Here is a 19,937-nt window from a genome sequence, read left to right on the forward strand (position 1 = left end):
CGGGTCTCCAGACCCAGCCTCTGTCCCTCCCTCTTGTTGCCTCATCCTGAGTCACCCCTCTACCTCCCAGCTCACCCCAGAAAGGGCCATCTCAGGTCTGGGAGACCCAGGCAGGGAAGAGCAGGCAGGGGATTCCACTGGAATCTCCCATAGGCAGGGCTGAGTCTCCACGCTCATCCAGGGGCCCCAGCAGGGCAGAGTGGGTGGCTCTGGGGTGGGCTGAGCTGAGCATGGAGGGCTGTCAGAGGTGCCAACCTTGCTCGGTCCCTTGGGATCTTCCCACCAAGCCTCAAGACCCCTATCCCGAGCATCTACCAACTGGGTGCTCCCCTCTTTCTGGAGTGGCTCCTGAGTGCCACATCCCCACCCTGAGCCCAACTGTGGCTCCTGCCCATGCTGACCCTGCCACCTCCTTCAATGGAGACTTGATGCCTGCAGTTCTATTACCAAGGCAGCCACCCAGCTGCTGCCCATGGGAGAGCTCACCGTTGACTAATGGTGGTGGTAGGAGTGCAGGAAGGGGGCTGGGTACTGAGGACAACAGAACGCTGCGGACCCAGTGACTCATGGGACCCCTCTGTGCTATGGCCATGTGCTGTCCACTCGTCGCCCCGACCTCCAGGCCCGCAGGGTGGGTGGCATCATCACACTTCATGGAGGAGGGAGCTGAGGCCCAGAGAGGTCAGTGACTTGCCCTAGGTCACACTGCAGATAACAGCCCTGGCTAAAGTGACGGATTACCCACCAACCCCCACCGCTAAGAGATTTCTATAGAGTTAGCCATTGTTTCCTCGCAATAGCATCATGAGGTAGCTGCTTGTGTGAATCTCATTTTTCAGTTCAGGAAACTGAGGCATGGAGATGACTAGCCCAAGGTCCCACAGCCAGGAAGGCTGACTCACAACCTGCTCTCTGCACTATGGTGGTTTACGGCTCACGAGGGCTTCCCAGCCATCACTGCCTTGAGACTCTGGGAGTTACTGATCCAGTTCTCAGATGACAAAACTGAGGCCACAAAGAAGACATGACTTGCCTAGGGTCATGAAACCCAAGGCCAAGAGCATGGGCTGGTCCATGTCTGATCTCAGCAGGAAGGAACCGGCAGGAGTGTGGTCAGAGCAAGTGCTGGCTGGGAGCTGACCGTGCAGGCCTGAGGATGTGTGCAGGGGCTCAGGGCTGGCAGAGGTGACCCTGAGAGCCCTGGAGAGAGACTCTTCCAGGTCTGCTGGGCTCAGCTCCAAGCCTTTCCCAAGTGGCCAGATGCTGGGATGGGCCCAGGAATTGGATGATGGGGTGCCAGGCCCAGCTGACTCCCAAGAAGGGAGGGGCCAGCCCAGGGCGAGGCCTCCTGCCCCAGGCCTGCTCAGCCTAGAATCTTGCGTCTGGGAAGACTGAAGCCTGGCGCGCTTCCCTGCACCTTGCACAGCATTAGGTCCTATTCAGGTACCCAACTCCCTCAGGCCTGGATTCTCTCCTCACTAGAACTTGGGTGACCCCTCTGGCTCTGCTGTCCCAAAGATCCCATTCAATAGTGACTTCTAAACTGCAAAGGGTCACATTTCTGAGAAAGAGAGGGGCAGGCCAACCCTCAGTGCACCAAGCTGAAAAATGCCTCGGGGAGGTGGATGGAGCTCAGGAAGCTGGCTGGCTCTGTTTCATTCATTCACTCATTCGTTCTGCGGACACAGAGCCTCGGCCCACCCTCCCACTTCCCCAGCCTTAATCTGACCTTCAGCAAGCAGAGAGAATTAAACACAAACTTGCTTTGAGGGACCAGAACTCCCTGCTCGTAGGGTCCGGGTGCCAGGGCTCTGGGTGACCTGAGCGAGTCACACGCTAAGATTCAAAGACCCAGTTTCCAAGGAAGAGACCTGGCCTCACATCCAGGCCAGCCCCTGACTTTTGATCACTCCTGCCCTCCACCCATCTCTCAGCCACCGGCAGAGAAGCTGGGGGCACAGTAAAGCAAGTCTGGCCCAAGTTCCATCTAGAAACACACAAGCACCCCACAAATGCCACATCTGAAAGCTTTCTCCATCCTTTTCCTTTCCTGGACTCCCTCAGCAGTCTCCACGGACAGTCATCTCCACTCCCGGCCTCCTTACTGGCCTCCCACAGACTCATGCTAAGCCCAGATGGTTTAGGGGTTTGCCAGCAGGCACGCAGTGTGTGGGGGCACAGAGCCAAGGACTGCAAACCCCCAGGAGGGCTCCATCTGTCTGACCTAGCTGCCGTCCTTCCCGCACTGGACCCTCCTCCCCCATGCAGGGGCTCAGGGGCTTGGTGGCACTTACGTCTGGGCTCCCGGGGTCCGTCCACGGTCACCTTGATGGCTCGGTGGTAGGTGGCCACTTGGGTGGGGTTGGTGAACACAGTGATGGTCAGGGTGAAACTCTTCCCTGGGGAGAGTGGGGGATAGAGGCAGGCAGTTGGCACCTGGAGCTTCCACAATACCCTGCTCTCCCACCTGTACCTACTCCTGGAAGGCCCTAACTTTCAAGAAGGGGCACTCTGTCCTCTTTCAACCTGGGCAAAAGATAGGGCTCTGGGTGAAGCTCAAGCTGCTGGGCTTGGCATTCAAGGCCCGGGGGGTCTGATGCCAACTTTGTCACCTCCCTGCCCCATGCCGTGGCCACCCTGGCTTATGTTCCCCGCTTCTTGGCCTTTCTGCTGTCTCTTCTATTCAGAAACCCACACGATTTTATGGCGGGGAGCAGGATGGGTATATTCTATTTTCTGAAAGTAATTGGTGATCTTTGTAGAAAAATTCAAGAACATAGAAAACACAAAGAAAGAAGAAAAGATCCTCCCACGGTTCCACTAGCTGGAGATTGACACCGTTACCATTCGGCGTTTTCCCTTCCAGCTCTTTTTGTATGGGTTTGTATATTTACACAGTTGCAGTGCTACTAAAATACAGATTTTCATGCTTTTTTTTTCATTTAACATCACATCAGAAGTACTTTCCCACGTCATTAAAACTCCATAAACTTCATTTTTAATGGCTGCGAAATATTTCAACTCAAGGAAGCCTCATCTTTTATTTATCTACCTCCTTACTCTCGGGTATTTACATCGCTGCTAATTTCTTATTGATGTGTGCAGCTGGAGCTGAAAAAGGACTGATTTGGGAGCTGCAGACATTTCTTCTGTAGACACAACTGTTATTTCCAGAATGTTGTTCTATTTTTAGATAGACATTTGGCTCCAAAGTCTCCATTCAAAATTCCTGAGAGGGGAAAAAACTTTTAAAATACTGTTTTTTTTTTGTTTTGTTTTTTTTTTTTTTACCATTTAAAATAAAATGAAAGTGACCTTCTGTTTATAAAAATCTTTGCCTGCATCTCTGCTTATTTCCTTAGAATAGATTCCAAGAAGCGGTGAGTGATTTCACGGCAGCAGAGGGTTGGGACATATTACGGGCCCTGATCCCTCTTGGAGGGAGATGACTCTCTGGAGAGATTTAGTCGTCACCCTCGCGTGTGAGGCTGCGTCACACCCCAGGGACGTGTCTATCAAGATGGAAGATCTTTTACACTCTCTTGATTTTGTTTGGCTTTTTTTCTACTACTAGTGAGACTGAAACTTTTTATATGATTATTATCCATCATAATCCAACACGTATTATTGCTTCATGTTCTTTTAGTTTCCTGTGAAGGTTTTAGTGCCTTTTAAAAATCGCTATATATTAAGCTTGTTAATAGTTTCCATGCTATATTTGTGGCCATCAGTTTCTCGGGGGCACCGGCCTGCACAGTTTGCCTTCGCACACCGGGCAGTTTTTCATTTTCACTTCTATTTCTTGTTCTTCTGTCGTTTTATGTTTAGACAGGTTTCTCCGTGTAGAAAGCAGTTTATGAAGATTTACTTTCAACAGTCTTCTCTCTACTTTCTACAGTGAATTCTCTGACGTGTCTGGGAGCTTAGGGGTCTGGGTAAAAGTCCTCCTCTCACCCTATTCTCTATTATGATCCACAGCCTCATGCTCTGTGAGATTGGTGGCAGGGAGCGGGGGAGATTTGCAGATCCCCCAAGCCAGATTTATCCCCCATCCCTGCCTCTGGATCCCACGTACAGGTCTGGGAACTCCCTGTGGGTAGGGGCCAATGGTCTCACACTCTCACCTGTACCCCAGGGCTGGCACTGGATGGTCACCGAGGGAGGCTGCCCAAGCGCATCCCTCTGGTGTCCCCCTGACAAGCCTCCAAGGTAAGCAGGTAGGTTTCAACATCCCCATGTTGCGGGTGGGAGATGAAGCTCAGGGTGGAGACCAGTATCTCACAGTTCTCTTTGCATGGCCGGGTACTTGTTGGTCAACTGATCAAGTGAAAAGCCTAGACCCAGAGGCAGGAGAATCCAGAACAAAATTAAACCAGCCAGGTTGCCAGGAGCCATGCCACAGGACTCAAAGCCCTCTGAGACACCAGGGGGAATTTAAAGCTCAAGACCCACTGAGGTGTGACTCTAACTGGGAAACGAGGGGCTTCTCTGGAAGCCTTTTCCTAAGGCAGCCGGCTGAGGCAGGGATGGAAATTCTGACTGCACTTGCCCCCGGAGCCCCAGGTCAGAACAGACCTGGTCTCCCACTCTCAGGTCACAGGGCCACTTTGCATGATTTCTGGAAGCAGAAAGTGTAGATGGTCTAGGGAAGTGCCAGGCAGACGCCTCGGGCTCCCTGCCCCACCACCCGCTACTGCCTTTCCTCACTCTGAGGTCATTTCTCTCCTGGACCCCTTCCTCCTCTAACCAGCCCAGCACTCTCCTGGGGTCCCTGAGCCTCTGACCCTGCCAGCATTGTCCAGCACCTTCTTGGTTATGATGGGGAGTTTAGGCAGACAGCCCAGAGCCCTGGGGGCCAGACTCTGTCCCGGAGGACTAATGGGCCCCAGTGCCCTGTCACAGGGCCTTGGGCCCACAGCAGCATTTGAAAGTTTACTAAAATGCTCCTTCAGGTCACCCACCTTCTCAGTCAGGCCTTCCCTGGTCACTTTATCTACTTTATCTGAAGTAGGCATTTTTAATTTTAATTTATTTTTTTGAGACAAGGTCTTGCTATGTCACCCAGGTTGGAGTGCAGTGGCATGATCATAGCTCACTGCAGCCTGGACCTCCCTGGCTCGTGATCCTCCTGTCTCAGCCTCCTGAGTAGCTGGGACAACAGGTGAGTGCCACCACGCCTGGCTAACTTTTTTTTCCTTCCCTCCCTCCCTCCCTCCCTCCCTCCCTTCTTCCTTTTTTTTCTTTTTTTTTTTAAGCTTTTACTATGTGCCCAGGCTGGTCTTGAACTCCTGGGCTCAAGTGATCCTCCCGCCTTGGCCTCCCAAAGCGTTGGGATTACAGGTATAAGCCACTATGCCTAGAAGGCGTTTTTAACTTGGCTCCATAGAATTGAACGAGCCTGAAAACTGGGATAGGAAAAAATTACAACTGTATTGTCCCTAACCTCTAACTGAAATTTAGCATCACTCTCAAGCATGAGCGTAGGCAACAAACCACAGAGGTATTATCAGCCGTACCTGTGACCTTGTCACCAACAGACGTCACAGATACTTACATATCACATTACAGTTGCTGCAGATTTCTCTAAATATCTTTTATGCTCGTCACAACTTCAAAATCATGGTTGTCATTAGACCCAATGTTAGATCTTATTTAATACACTGAACAAAACAGTACATTTACCACAATTTTTAAAGTATTTTGCTATGTTTTAATAGAATTGGTTTCCATTGTAATACTGTGCATTTGATTTTATACCTTAGAAAAATCATTATTCTGAGAAAGGTGTGTGGGCTTCACCAGATATCAGAGGGGCCCATAGGAAAACAAAAACAAAAACAAAAACAAAGGGCTAAGCAGCTCCACCTGAAGTACCACAGGCCCTCCTACTCCCTTTCTCTATTCCCTGCACCTGCTGGAATGTTCTCACGATGCGTATGCTTCTAATAATCCATCTACTCATTTTGTCTCCTTCTACCAGATTATAAGCTCCCCAAGGGCCCCAGTTTCTGTCTTGTTCATGCGGTGTCTCCAGCCCCTAGGACAGCATCTAGCACATAGTAGGTGCTCAACAACATTTGTTAAATAAATTAAGGGTGGAGATAATGGCTCCCATTTTGCAGATGAGGACACTGAGGCTCAGAGAGGAGCAGTGAGTTGAGCAGGTCACACAGTATCCAGGCAGGACTCAGAAAAGTCAGAATGTGCCGGAGCCTGCCCCTCCACACAGGTACTAAGAGAAGTGAGAAGCCCCCACTCCCACCAGGTAGCAAACCACATGCCACCCCTGAGGTCACCAGCACTCCTCAGCCACTTCCACCAGCTTCTGAACCTGTCACCACCTCTGCCCAAGTACAAAGGAGAGGAGTGTGGGGCCTAAGAGGAGGAGTGAGAGGGAGGGGCAGGCGTCGGGACCTCAGGAGACAGGGAGCCTAGGGAGCAGGGGTGGGAGAAAGCTGTCGCCCTGAGTGCCCCTCAGCTCCCCTGGCCCTGCCCAGCTCTCTCTCTGCCCGGCAGCGGCAAACCCATCCATCCCTCTCTCTCAGCGTCTAGATATAACTCCGTGCAGGAGCCCTGGGCAAACCTGCAATCTGTCAGGAGCCCAGGAAGTGTAAACCCAGGCTCTCCGAAGGCTGGCCCTGGTTGCAAGGGAGAAGTCTCGGTCTCGGAAATGGGTTTCCTTTAGGGCTCCAGAAACTCCTCCAGGACCCACCATGAACCAACCAGGGTGGCAGCGTGGCCTCAGGCAAGTCCTTGAGCCTCTCTGCCTGGGTTCCTATGTGTAGAAGGTCTCTGCCCCACCCACAGGAGCTGCATGGGCGGGGGAGGGGATGGGTCTGTCTCAGGGGACCTTGGGGTTTTCTCAACCTCAGCCAAGAAGCCATCCATCTCTCCCCCAACCAGTGGTTTCCCTCAGCCTGCACCAGCACACCGCACCCCGAATCTCCGTGGACATACGGTTGCTTTTTAACTAGTTGATCACAGCTCAGGAGACCATGTGCTTTTCATTTTCACCTAGGCCAGTGGCCGCCCGCTAGAGGGGCATTTTTGGGATTTGCAGTGGCGTGTGGTCACCACAGTGCTGGGGTGGCACTGCCAGCGTTAGGGGTGGGGTGTGTGTATGTGGTGGGGTACGCCAGCACCCAGCACTGCCCAGGGTGGTGAAGATTCATTCTTCCTAGGAGGGAAAAACTTGCTTATAAAAGTCCTCTGGCTGGGAGCGGTGGCTCATGCCTGTAATCCCAACACTTTGAGAGGCTGAGGCGGAAGGATCGCTTGAGTCCAGGAGTTCAAGACCAGCCTGAGCAACACAGTGAAGAACACCCCCATCTCTACAAAAAATAATTTTAAAAAATCAGCTGAGCGTGGTGGCGCATGCCCATAGTCCCAGCTATTCAGGTGGGAGGACTGCTTGAGACCAGGAGGTTGAGGCTGCAGTTATCGCACCACTGCACCCCAGCCTGGGTGACAGAGCGAGACCTTGTCCCAAAAAAAAGTAAAAGAAAAAAATTCTCTGAGTCATGAACCTAATTCAGTTTTACATAAAATAAGGGATTTTTTTTTTTGGTACTTTTAATATCTACTGAATTTTCCAGAAGGAAAGACAGTTCTTTTTTCTTTTTCTTTTTAAATTTTGTTCCCCGCTTTGCCAAGAGTTGTTGACAACTTCAGAAAGTCATGGTATTGGCCAGGCCAGGTTCAGATTGAGTTCTGCCACCCTGCCTGTTCCCTCTGCTGTGGGCTTCTGTGTAGAGGGCATTCGTCCACCTCATGCAGTCCTCTGGCCTCAACATTTACATATTCAAATCAGGGTTTTATTATAAACTACTTTTCCTTTTCTTCTCCATCATAGCTATGGAATAACGTAGTTTGCAACTGCATGTCAATAGGGAGGTTACATTATTTACAAATTTCAATGTAGAATAGTAAGGTTTGATACAAAATATATATTGTAAGATAGACTCCTTGCGTCTGGCAGGGCAGGGACCTCGGCCCTAATCACTGCAGGAGACAGCGATGACCTGGTTTTCTTCCCTTCCTTTTCTTGGTTCACACCTTCAGCCCTATCGTAAGAGCTCTGTGGTGTTACTGGGTGCATGTCTTTCATGGAAAGCCATCTTCCTGGAATTCAGACAGAATGTAGAACTTGTTTCTGAGGAAACAAGCAGAGGTTTCCACCAGACTTCTCAGTTCTGGCAGAAGTCAGAGAGCCAGGCAAGGGTTCTGGGTCCCAACCCCAGACCTTAAGTCCAAAGTGTCCCATCTCCTAAAGTGGCCCAGATTGTCACTGTCAACCGCTGACTGTTCTCTCAGGTGGGAATTTCCCAGTTGGCAGGATGGGCACTGCAGATGTGCGTCTGCATGCCAGCGGACCCGGCACCCTCCTTCCTCCCTGCCAACCGCCTCCACCTCTCCCACTCAGCAGCTCACACCTTCTGGGTTTCCCCCACCCCCGCCCAAACCACACAGTAATCAGAGAATCAGTGGCTGTCACCGCTCAAAGGGACCTCAAAGTCCTCCTCCAGTCCCAAGCATTTGAAGTAACAAAATCTCTAACATGTATCCAGCTCTCAGTATGCGCCAGCTGATACACTTGTATCAATTTCTCTAACCTTCCCAAAATCTCATGAGGTAGGTATGACTATCATCCCCATCTCACAGCTGAGGAAACTGAGGCACAGACTGGTTAAGTCATTTGCCCAAAGTCATCCAGCAAGTCATTAGCAGAGCTGGGACTCAAATACAGGGTGCCCGATACTAGAATGCAGGCTCTCAAAGACCTCGAGCCTCTGAAGGCTGAACGCCTCAGCCACAGTTCCTCAGACATCGGAACTCCTCCTCAGATCACTTCCTGCCTCCCAGGACCACTGAGACTGGTTACGGACCACTGAGAGGAGATGGATGAGAGAATGGTTTATAAACTCAGCCTCTTGCATCTCCCAGAGCCACAATCCCACCCTCAGCCATTCCTGCTACAAGGGTAAGCTCCCAACCAACGCTTTGGAAACCCGTTTCCCTCCCTGCAGGCCTGGGGAGCGGGGCTCAAAGTCTGTGGGTATGAAAACCACTAAAAAAAATCATTCTCAGTGTGCAGAACGGCCAGACAAGGTCTTGGTAACTCAGAAAATCGTCGTCTCTTCTCTTTATCTCACCTCCCAGGAGAGGGAGTGGGAAGGAAGAATCAAGTTCCTGATGCCTTGTTGGGCTCCCCGATTGACAGCACCTTCTGCCTGCCTCGAAACAGGCAGCAGCTATAGTGCCCCTGACACGCACCTGGGCTAGCAGACCTGGCCACTGCCCCGCAGTCAACAGAGCCGTCAGCCTTGTCTGCCACCGACCAGGGACCAGTGACTCTCCTCTCAGGGCTGGGATTAAGTTGCAAAGGGTTTGAGAGATTGTGGATGACAAAAGGGACTTGGAGACTAATTAGGAGCAGCAATGAAAGCTTAATTCATAAAAGGAAACATTTTCCATCCATCAACCTGCAACCAGTTAGGGGCACCGTTTGAAAGAAATCTGTGCGTGGGGAAGGGAGCCAACAGGAACAGGAAATGTTTGAAAGAATGTAAACTATTTCAGTTTCATAAAAAGTAACAAGTAAACAGTTATTACATGCAAATAATGTCCTGGTTTTAATTAATGCTGAAAAGTCAAAATATGGTTGACATTTGTATGTATACATTGAATGACTGGAAAGGAAAAAAATGGTGCCCAGCTGCCTGTTTCAGAGCGGGACTAGCGGCTCAGAAGGAACTAGAACCTTGAGAAGGTCCTCTTTATTGGTGATGAAAAGCACGGTTCTGCTTCAGCCTGCGTGGAGTTGGGGAGCAGAGGGAACCCGGCTTACTTCTTAACAAAGCTGGAGGCGGGCCTGATGCTTGGGAAGGGCGACTCCCACGTCTCCTGGTCTTAAAGGGCCAGTGGACCCTCAGGCCTGCATTCCACAGGGGCAGGGCTCTAGGACTTTCCCACCCAGGAGTTAAGTGATGATGGGTTTCAGGTCCCAGAAGCCTCCCATTCAACAGCCCCCCACCCCTGTCCCGCCTTCCTTCTACTGCCCAAGGTCGGTCAGACAGGCAGGGTGGCACACCAGCCTTGACTCTGGGGCAGGAGATGGCAGCCTTCGAGCTGTGCTTTCCAACATTCAGTTGCATTAGCTTCCATTCCAGACCACCTAGGGCTCAAAGGGGCTGGGAAGCTGGGTCTGGGAGACCACAGCTGGAGAGACAGAGCCTGAGGTGTGGGGGAGATTCTGCCCCCTATGGAGAGGGTGGCTGGGGTGCTTGGGCCCCACCAACCAGGCACTTGTCCTGCAACCGCCTTGCTGAAAGACCTATAAGCTCCCTTTTTGAGCCTGCTAATCCACCATTTCGTGCCAGCATTTTTTGTGAGACCAGGTGTGCTTAACCAGGAAAGAGGCGGTGGCATGAACGGTTTCAGGAGTTGGTAAACCCTAGAAACTGGGAGAAAACTATGTCTTTTTCTGGCGAGAGACTATAACTTTCCTCACCCCCTCAAAGCGATCTGTAACGTCCTACAGGATTACAAATTGCTGTTTTTAGACAGCTGCGTCTAGGGACCTGTTTTTCGGGATTCTAAGGCCCCTCTTTCAACCTCCTTCCCTGCTGCCTCTGCCATTGCCAATGCTGAACTGGCGAGGCCTCCCTTCCACTTACCTCGCCCACTGCGGCCCACAAAGCGAAGGTCGTTGAACCTGGCCACCTGGTTCTTCATGACGGCCGAGGCGTTGCGCAGCTCAGCGGAGTAGTTCTCGTCATTGCCTGCCATCACGGTCACCACGGTGCCATCTGGCACGTCCCCCAGTGCCACCACCTGAAGACATGGGGCAGGGGGGATGCAGGGGGACAGCTTAGAAAGGAAGAAGGAGCCCAGGGAAAGGAAGGGAGGGGCTGGGCTGGGCAGCTCCCCTAGGTCCCAGGCGCACTGCGTATTTCTCCAATGCAGGGTGGAGAAGAGGCTTAAAAACAATAAAGACCTTCCCTCAAATATCACAAAAACAAGAAGATGGAATCTCAAACTTCCACACCAAAATCCTAGATCAACTGCTTACATAAACCGTGTCCCAAGAAATCATCCTTTCAGTGAAATCTCAGCCAGAGCTGTGAAATCAGCTCAGTCACTATGATGTGGGGTGCAGTTCCCCTGTCGTCTTCGGCTGCAGCGCAAGAGGAATCAACATGCTCCTAGCAACGAAGTCTCCAAGCGAAAAAGAGTATCAACAATAATAACAACAGGGCTGCTACCCCCACTCAATGTATGCAAGAGCTGTTTAGGGCATGAAATTTGGCCCTGAAGTGTGGACGAGGACCAGTTTATTGGCCTCTGCAGAGCCTAAATTCGTTATGCAGAGAAAATGCAGAATGCAAAACTCACTGGTGTTTTGAAAAAGGTCACCCAGAAAACCCCTTTAAAGTGAGAGGGGGTCTTTTGATAATGGAAGGATGCACCTGCTGGGAACTGCAGGATGGGGGTGGCGATGTCCTCCTAAACACCATCTCCCCCAAGTCCCCCACCCCCAGGAGCACGGAGAGGCAGATGCCTTTTGAAAAACAATCAGACTTTAAACACAGCCACAACCATTTAAACGTGGCCGCCGCGTGCAGGGACTGGGGATCCATATGGTAAAAATTTCAAGGAGAAAATGTTTGGGATCTGATTAAAAAGGCCAGATTTCCTGTCAACATCCTGTCTTCTTTTAATTTCAAAGACTCCTTTTAAGCTCCAAGTGACAGTAAAACCTCCGATCTGACGATCTGACGATTAAAGTCACACGGGCCTCCCCCACTCCCGGGGAGATTTCCCCCACTGGTATTTTAAGATGTCACCCGAGAGACCTCAAAGAGCCACTCATCCTTTTTTTCCAATTTGGAGTCGTCTTAATGGGAGCAGGGACGGCCTCAGCTGCCAGCGGTCGCCGCTTCCAGCCACCTCGGGCAGCACCACCCCCAGCCGCCGGCCCTTCCTGCCCTGCCCTTTTCTCACGGCAGCTGTGAGAGGTTTAGGGGAAAACCGAGGCGTTTTCGTTTCATCTCGCTGCCCCCTTAAAAAAATGAAAATGAAACAGTCGCCTACTCCCTGGCATAAAGAAAAAGGTCCTCTAAATGGCTGGGGGCTGCCAGAGTTAGGGGTCCCCCAATCTCAACCCGCCATTCAGGACGCAGAATATCCCCCAGCAAACGTCTGGAGAGCAGTGCCCCGATCCCGGCCTAGCGCCGTCCCGTAAAATTTCGGAAGCCCGAGGGTGTGAGCAGGAAGCGTCTGAGAAGCGGCGCGGGAGGAGGGGTGCTGGCGGCGGAGGGTAGGCCCTTTCACCGTTCGCACCCCACCCGCGGTGTCCTTGCCCCGGTCCCGGGATCCTCTTCTCCGTTACCCGCAGGGCTGTATCTGAGCGATCCGGGGGGGGGGGGGGGGCAAAACCCCATCCGCCCATTTCCGCACCAACGTCTCTACGCAGGGCGCCCTAAAACCCAGGTGGAGCGGGGCAACCCCCTTAAAAGTCATCCGTGCAGGGCGCATCCAAAACGGAACGCCGATGTCCCCAAGCCGAGTGCGCAGCGAGACAGAACCGGGTGCCCAGGTGTCGCCGCGGCGTCTGGGGCACCTCCCCTCCCCACTGCTTCGGAGGCTCTGGCTCCCGCAGCTTGGACGCCCGGAGCCCCAGGGCCGGCGCCCTCCCGCCCCGGGTCCCGCACTCACCTTGAAGGCGACGGGCAGTGTCTTGTTGCAGCGCCAGTGCGAGGGCAGCACCGAGCAGAGGAAGTTGGGGCTGTCGGTGCGCACGAGCTCGCCCGCGTGGTCCGCCAGCACGTCCACCATCGAGCGCACCTCGGGCCGGGCGCGCCCTCCGGGCCCCACGGCTGCCTGCGCGCTGAGCGCGCCGCTGTTCTCGCCCATCTTGCCGCCGCCGCCGCAGGGGAAGGCCGTGGAGGGAGGTGTGAAGCGGCGGCTGGTGCTTGGGTCTACAGGAATACGCATAACAGCGGCCGTCAGGGCGCCGGGCGGGCGGCGACGGCGCGGCTTCCCCCGGGGGCGGCCGGCGCGGACGCCTCCTCGGCCGCCGCTGCCGCGAGAAGCGGGAAAGCAGAAGCGGCGGGGCCCGGGCCTCAGGGCGCAGGGGGCGGCGCCCGGCCACTACTCGCCAGGGCCCGCCCGCTGCGAGGCCTCGCTAGCCCGACGGCTGTCCGCAGCCTGCCCGGCTAGTCCCGCATCCCCGGCGCGCGGCACCGCGTGCGGCCGCCCCTCGCGGCTGTTCCGGCTGCCTGGGCCGCGGCGGGGCCCGCGCGGGGCTGTGCCGCCGCCGCCGCCGCCTCCCACCCCGAAGCTCGCCCGCGGCCGCCCCGACTCCGCGGCCGCAGCCCCAGAACAAATCCTCTAGAATCAAGTGGCGGGGCCGTGGCCGCCCGCGCAGGGTTAGTACCCCCGGGGCCCGCGGGGCGGGGCCGGCCCGAGCGACGCGTCGCACAGCCAATCGGCGGAGCCCCCATCGCGGGCACCTCGGTGGCGTTCGCGGGGAGGAACGGGGCCTGCCAGAGGCCGCCCAACGGGGAGGGGCGGAAGGCGCCACCCCGCGGAGGAGGCCCCCGTGCCACAGCCCAGGGCCCCCGAGAGCTCTGGGAGCCCGGGGCAGATGCTAGAAATTTGCTTAGAACGTCCGGGTCCCACAGAAGGCGCCCTTGTCGCCCTCTCCCGGGTCGCATCTCCCTGACGCTGGGGCGCAACCCCTTCGCTCCTCCTCCCCGCTGGCCGCGGCCGGGCTTCCCCAGCTCTTGCTGCTTCGGGCCTGTGACTTCTGCAACCCCGGGCTGGGGGCCGCGGGAGCCCAGGGCCGGTGACACCGCACTGGGAGCCGCCCCAAAGAGGTTACTCACCTCCCTCCTCCCGCAAATTACTCTGACCCAAGAGCCTCCAACCCACATGGGATTTTTGTGCGCCGTCCACGCCCGGCCGGCGGCCTCTGCCGCTCCTAGCCCTGCGCGGCTTTGGTCCCAGCCTCGGTGGCCCCTGTGCCAAACCGAGGACAGGCGGAAGGGAGTCTCCCAGGGACCCTAAGTAGCCTGGGGCCAACAACCCCTTTCCTCTCTACTCTCCCCTCAAAACAAGTTTCAGGATCTCGCAGGCCTCGCGGCGTCGTTCTTCGTTGTGGCGGCCTGTGGCTCTTTGAAAAACACGACGAGGCCTGCAAAATGCGTTTTCCCGATTTTTTTCCTTTACGCATGTAACTACGGTCCTGCATCGTGAAACACTACGCGCGTCGGCGACAAAAGAAAAACTGAGCAGTGGCTGCAAAGCTAAGGGCCCCGGCTTTCAGAGGAGAGAATTTTCTTTCTCCATGCGTGTGGAAAGTGGCCTCCGCGGATCCAATCCCACTTCTTGGGCTCGTGCGCTCTGGCTGCGCTGCAGGGACCGCTGACAGTTTCGCCAAGGCATTGCCTGCCCTCCTGGCTCCGCGTCCCCGCTCCCACTCCCAGCCGCGTGGCCCAACCTCTCCCGGGCTTCACTGCAAACAACCCCTTCCTCTCCCGCCTCTTAAGTCAGTCGAGCAGGCCTAGGGGACGGCTACAGCTGGGAGGGCAACGGGAAAGATCAAGCCCCAATCATTCCGAATTATCGCCCCAGATCCCTCCCTAGACTCTGGGGAACGAACGCGTGCTGAGCCTCCCCGCCGCTTTGGAGACTGGGCTATATTTTCGTTGCCTCCGGCTCTCGACAGGTGCAAAACAGTCAATTCCAAGCCTCGGAAGCAAAGAAGCTTAGGATTCGACGGTGGCCGCAAGATCTCATCACGGATCTGACCCCTGCCCAGCGTGCGCCATTTCGTCGTCGCTAAACGAAATCAAGCCCCTCGTGCGCTCAAGGGGTGAAGGACTCTGGCCTCACCCCGACCGTCGGAAGAGCTGGCCTCTGCCCCGCTCGAGACCTCATATCACGCCCTCAGGCCATTTCGAAAGCAAGAACGGCAAAGGTCCCTTACTGAACCTTGTAAGAGAGCCTGCGCCTGGCAGTTGTCGATTGCGGACCCAGGCCCGCGCGCCCTCGGACGCGCTGGCACGAGCAGCAGAACTAGAGGAAAGCGAGCGATCCAGCCTGGGCGCTCCCATCTCCAGGAACGTCTCCGGGAAGGCCCAGCGCGTCGTGGCCAGGTAGGGCCCGGGCCGGGGGCGGGCAACACGTGCTGCCCTGGAGCGGTTGCGGGACCATGACCCGCAGTTTCAGGTGGTGGTAAATTCCATTTGTCGAGTGGTTTGGGTTTGCACCGTGCCCTTTGCTTGTCCCTCCGCCTGATTTCTCCCTCTCCCCTTACGGCGGGTTCACAGACGGGTTCCCAGAGAGTGGGGGACTCTTGTGAGCCCTGGCACCTGGCGCAGGGCCCGGCACGGCTCCGGCCCTCCGTAGAGCGCTGGCTCTCCATGGGCACCAGATGCAAGGTACTGGGGGGCGGGGTGCAGGCCCTTGCGTCCGCAGACCAAGGTCGCCCGGCCGCCTGGCAGGCACGGTGGCGGGAGCTGCCGCTAGTTGGCGCCCGCACCCTGCCAGCCGCGGAGGTGCGGGCCCGGCCAGGCTACAGATGCGCGCCAGCTGCGGCCCCGGGTGCAGGCGCGGTGGCCACCCCCCAAGAAGGTGCCCTTTCCTTGCCACCAATGCGGCCAGGTCTCTGACAAACCGATGGCTGTGTGTCAAACCAAGGCCACCTTCCTCACCTCTGATGAGACGGACGCCTTCCGCCTTCGCGTTTTCAGGCACCGGGGAGAAGACCCACAGAACAGGCTAGCTTGTTCCCAATTTCCACCGATCGCCAACCTGCTTCCTCCCCATCCCGGACCGACAAACTTTGTCGTCTGTTTGATGGGAGGGAGAGCTCCCACTCCCCCACCTGGGGCATGCAGACACCCTCGCCCTTCCCCAGCTGGCATTCCCAGCTGGCATGGAGGTCTTTTCTCCCTCTTCCATCAGATCGATGGACAAACAGCCCAGTTTCTCTCCAGTGGTCCCCACCTAAGAGCATCCTAAGTTGTCCACAGCAGGGCTAGGAAGCGGAAGGTCAGGACACTCCCCTCCCCTACCTTGACTTAGAGCTGGGGAAACCCAGAACCCATCCCAGGAAGGGGATTCGTCTTCCTCCAGCATTTAGGAGTGCACTCTAAGTGCGTTCTTGGCAGTGAGGGTGCCGGCTTCCCAGGGCAGGCATGATTCATGGGGACTCTGTGGCGCCTGGGCAGGGATCCCCAGGTATACCAGACAAGGGGCAGGTGTGCCCCGGGAAGCTGCCTAAGAGGTCCACAGGCTGTGGAAGGAGCCAGGGTCCACAGTCCATCTGCCTGAGCGTGTCTTCTTCCCTTGCCCGCAGCTCTCTAGGCAGAGTTGCCTAAGCCTCTCTGAACCTCGTTTCTTTCATCTGTAAAGTGGGGGCACTCATAGTGGCCCCCATAGAATTGTGTGTAAAGTGCTTAGCACAGGCCTGGCACATAGAGGGTGCTCCAGCCATGGGGAGCCATCACTGTCATTATGAAAAAATAAGACCTGTCAATCCTTGCTGGGGGCCTTTGAACCACCCCTCCCCTCTCTGGGCCTCACACTTCCATCTGTGAAATGTCCAGTTCTCACGTTCAAAGCTTGCCAGGACTCCAAGCCAGTCCATGCTGTCCTGACCCCTCGATTCGCCCAGGGGCTGCCTGGGGGAGCTAAGGACTGGCCATGACCTACCTCCACGTGGAGTCGGCTCACAGCAGGGCTTCCAGCAACCGTCACAGGGCGGCCGGAGGTGGGTCTTGATGATTGCCCATCTGACCATTCCTCTCAGAACCTCACTTTGGCCCCCACCCAGCTGCCCCCCCCCGTAGGCAGACGTTTTCCTAAGTAGCAACTGGGCCTCAGCGGACGCTGCCAGGGACCCCATTTCCTTCCCAGGAGGCCTCTGTTTCCCATACCCCGAAATCGCACAGGAGCCTAGTCCAGCGAAGAGGACAGAGGACTCTCTTCTAGAACTGAAAATTTCTCCCAGCCTGGCCCTAAATCCCCTGTCCAGAGGGACCCGTGGTGAAACCTATCTCCTGCCCCTAGAACTCAAAGGGGACATTCATGCCCCTCACTGAGCCTCAGTTGCCTCTTCTGTCAATGGAGGTCATTCTAACCTCTCCATTTCACAGGAGGGGATTAAGGATTCCCTCTAGGAGGGGAGGGGCATCGTGTTTCGCTGTATCTAAATTGTGATCGATGGTTTGAAGAAACAGAAAGAAAATGCTGCTGAGTAAACTAGGACTCATCTGCTTCCTGATTTCAGATGATGATCTCTGAATATATAAGTGAGAAATGTTAATGAAAAATAGTAATATATCTGGGTTGAGGGGTTGTCTCCTGCAGGTCAGGGGTCCAGCCATAGAGAGTCCAGCTCTGGGGTTGTCTCTCCTGGCCAGCCTCTCTGGAAGGATTCAGAATGTGTGGGAGGACAAATGTGCTTCTCAAATTACAGAGATCTTTCTTCCTTTTTGGAAAGTGCCAGACTTGGAGGGGAGGGAGAAGGAGCAGGGGAGAGCAGAGTGGTGAGGGTGTTAGGACCCAGTGCTGCCTGTGAGGTCTGAGACTTTTGCCTGGTGTCCACACTCCCCTGAGCCTTGGTCCCGAGGGTAAAATGGGAAGAACAGTAACAGCTGAGGGTGCTGAGGCTTTACCTTGTGCCAGGTGCCGCACGTGGGCATTACTCATGGTATTTAATCCCCACGGCGTCGTATGTGGTAGGTGTCATGCCCATGTAAGCAAAGCGGAATGTTGTTTGAGGTCGGCCAGGTTGGAGAGGGCCGGACCCAGGTTAAAAGCCTGCTCTGGCTCAAAATGTGGGGCATGAAGGCATCACCTGGCCAAGCATGTCAGCACTCTCCTCCTAGTGGCTGAGTAATGGGAAGAGCTAGCAGCTAGATACAGAGGAAAGTGCTATTGTGATGGGGAGAGAAAGCTGGGGTGGTAAATCCTGCTAAGCAGCCCTGGACTTGGAAATCAGCAGACTCTTCAAATCTGCAGGGAGTCAGGAAGGACTTGTCAGGGTCATTCGGGAGGGTCCTGTGATAGCTGAGGTGCACCCACCACCTGCTGTCCTTTGGCCTCAGAACCAGTCTGTGAGGAGGCAGGATTGGCAGTAGTCTCCAGTTTACAGATGGGAACACTGAGACCCAGAAAGCGGAGAGGCATGATCAGGATCTGGACTGAGCTCCAGCAAGGCCAGGAGCGAGCACCTCGAGGCAAAATGCAGTCAGGCAGGACCTCTGCCTTGCAGGAGGCGGCAGCCCAGTCCCGGGCCTCATACACTAGGGCCCCATGCCACTCTCAGTGTCTCTCTCCCAAGGGAAGTGCTAGTCAGTCGCGTTTCCCTCTGGGCCTCAGTGTTCGCATGTGAACGCTGGGGGTGCACTTACAAGCCCCCTCTACATGCTAGGCAGGTTCCCGCAGGACCCCAGGGTTTCGCTGTGACCCAAGACCCCTCCTCCCCACCCACCTCCTCTCCACCTTCTGTGGGGCGCCAGCTCCCTTGCGTCCACATGACCTCGGATCCTTCCACGCCCACCCTCACCCTGTTCTGCAGGTGGGTGGACAGAGGGTGCTCTGCTTTGGGGATGAGAGAGAGAAAGGGAGGCAAGGGCGGAGAAAAGAGACTTCTCTTGCGGGGGCGTGGAGCAGAAAAACTGGTTCCATCAGTTGCCAGGGAAGGGGTTTCTGCTTTCAGATCACATCACTTGGTGGGACCTTCCTACCCCCCTCCCTGCTACTCACTCTTGTCATCTGTAAATCAGGGAAATATTTCTAGAAGACAGTTATTTGGTCTGTGACTTTGATCATTGGTCTATGACTAATAATTGCCCTAATTTTTTGGACACCTGCTGCATGCTGGGAGTTTTCCGCCAATTGTCACTCACCCTCAGGTGCCTCCGCAGGTCAGGGATTTTATTCTCTCCATTTTACAGATGGGGAAACCCAGGCTCCGAAAGTAAAGAGCTTTTCCTCTGTGGGCCTCAGAATCTGAGAAGTTCAATCAAGTTCTCAGGAGCCCTTCCAGCACCCCCAGTCCTCGACCGGGGAGGGGCCATCTGCTGTCTGACAGCTGCTCTCAGGGCAGAGATCTCCATCCAAAGCAGCAGGTGGGTGTAGAGCTACCTGCCAGCAGAGCCATCAAACACAGCACTCTTCTATTGGGAGGCACGGAGTGGTGAGAGGGACCTGGGCAGCTTGGAGCCAAGGGGGCTTCTGGGAAACATGTGCCCTTCCCCCAGCCCCAGGGTGGGGTTCAGCCCTGGCAAGCAGGGAGAGAAAGGGCTCTTCTGAGTGGCTGTTGCTTTACACACGTTTTTGCTTCACAGTATTCTTAGAAGGTAGGGACAGTTATCACTCCCATTTTATAGGAAAGAAAACTGAGGCTCAGAGAGCTCAAGTAACTTGCCCAAGTTGGCACCACTGGGAAACCACAGAGGTAGGATTCCAACCAGGCAGCCTGGCCCCAGAGCCCACGTTGCTGCCCACTACACTCTATTCTTGTGGACTAAAACCAGATGCTCGAGGTTACAGTCATGGAATAATTAGAATCCTGGCAGAAGAACTGTGGGCAGGATTCAGAATTTTACAATGTCAGACTCGAAAGGGCTCTGAGATATCAAATTCAAATCCCCATTTCTCAAATGGCAGAACTGAGGCCTAGGGAGGAAGAGTCTCACTCAAGGTCACAGCCTATGCCAGGGACAGAGTCTGCACCCCTTCCCTCTCCAGCTACCTCCCGCTGACTCTGCACCTTCCTCTCCTGCAGGCCCTCCTCTCCCCACTGCCCACCCAGCAGCTTCTGGGCCCAGCCAGGCCCATTAGGGATTTTCCACCTCCCCGAAAAGGTCCTAATGACTGTCAGTCCTTGTGAAGCCTTAATTAATCTCAGAGGCCGATGG

The 19,937-nt window shown here is 55.1% G+C and overlaps 1 protein-coding gene across 4 annotated transcripts in view; it reads right to left on the minus strand.

Moving 5' to 3' along the window:
- The window catches only part of RUNX3 (RUNX family transcription factor 3), a 65,345-nt gene that overhangs the window by 17,313 nt on the left and 28,095 nt on the right, over positions 1-19,937 (minus strand). For 3 of the 4 annotated variants that reach the window (XM_009201920.4, XM_021937621.2, XM_003891342.4), the window contains 3 exons: positions 12,718-12,980; positions 10,677-10,833; positions 2,295-2,399 (listed from right to left, as the gene is read on the minus strand). In XM_009201920.4, coding sequence (XP_009200184.1) covers positions 2,295-2,399; positions 10,677-10,833; positions 12,718-12,980 — 525 coding nt within the window. The remainder of the gene's footprint in view (positions 1-2,294; positions 2,400-10,676; positions 10,834-12,717; positions 12,981-19,937) is intronic. The other variant, XM_021937613.2, reaches the window with a different exon arrangement.

Source organism: Papio anubis, chromosome 1, assembly GCF_008728515.1.
Source record: "Papio anubis isolate 15944 chromosome 1, Panubis1.0, whole genome shotgun sequence".
NCBI classification, from domain to species: domain Eukaryota; kingdom Metazoa; phylum Chordata; class Mammalia; order Primates; family Cercopithecidae; genus Papio; species Papio anubis.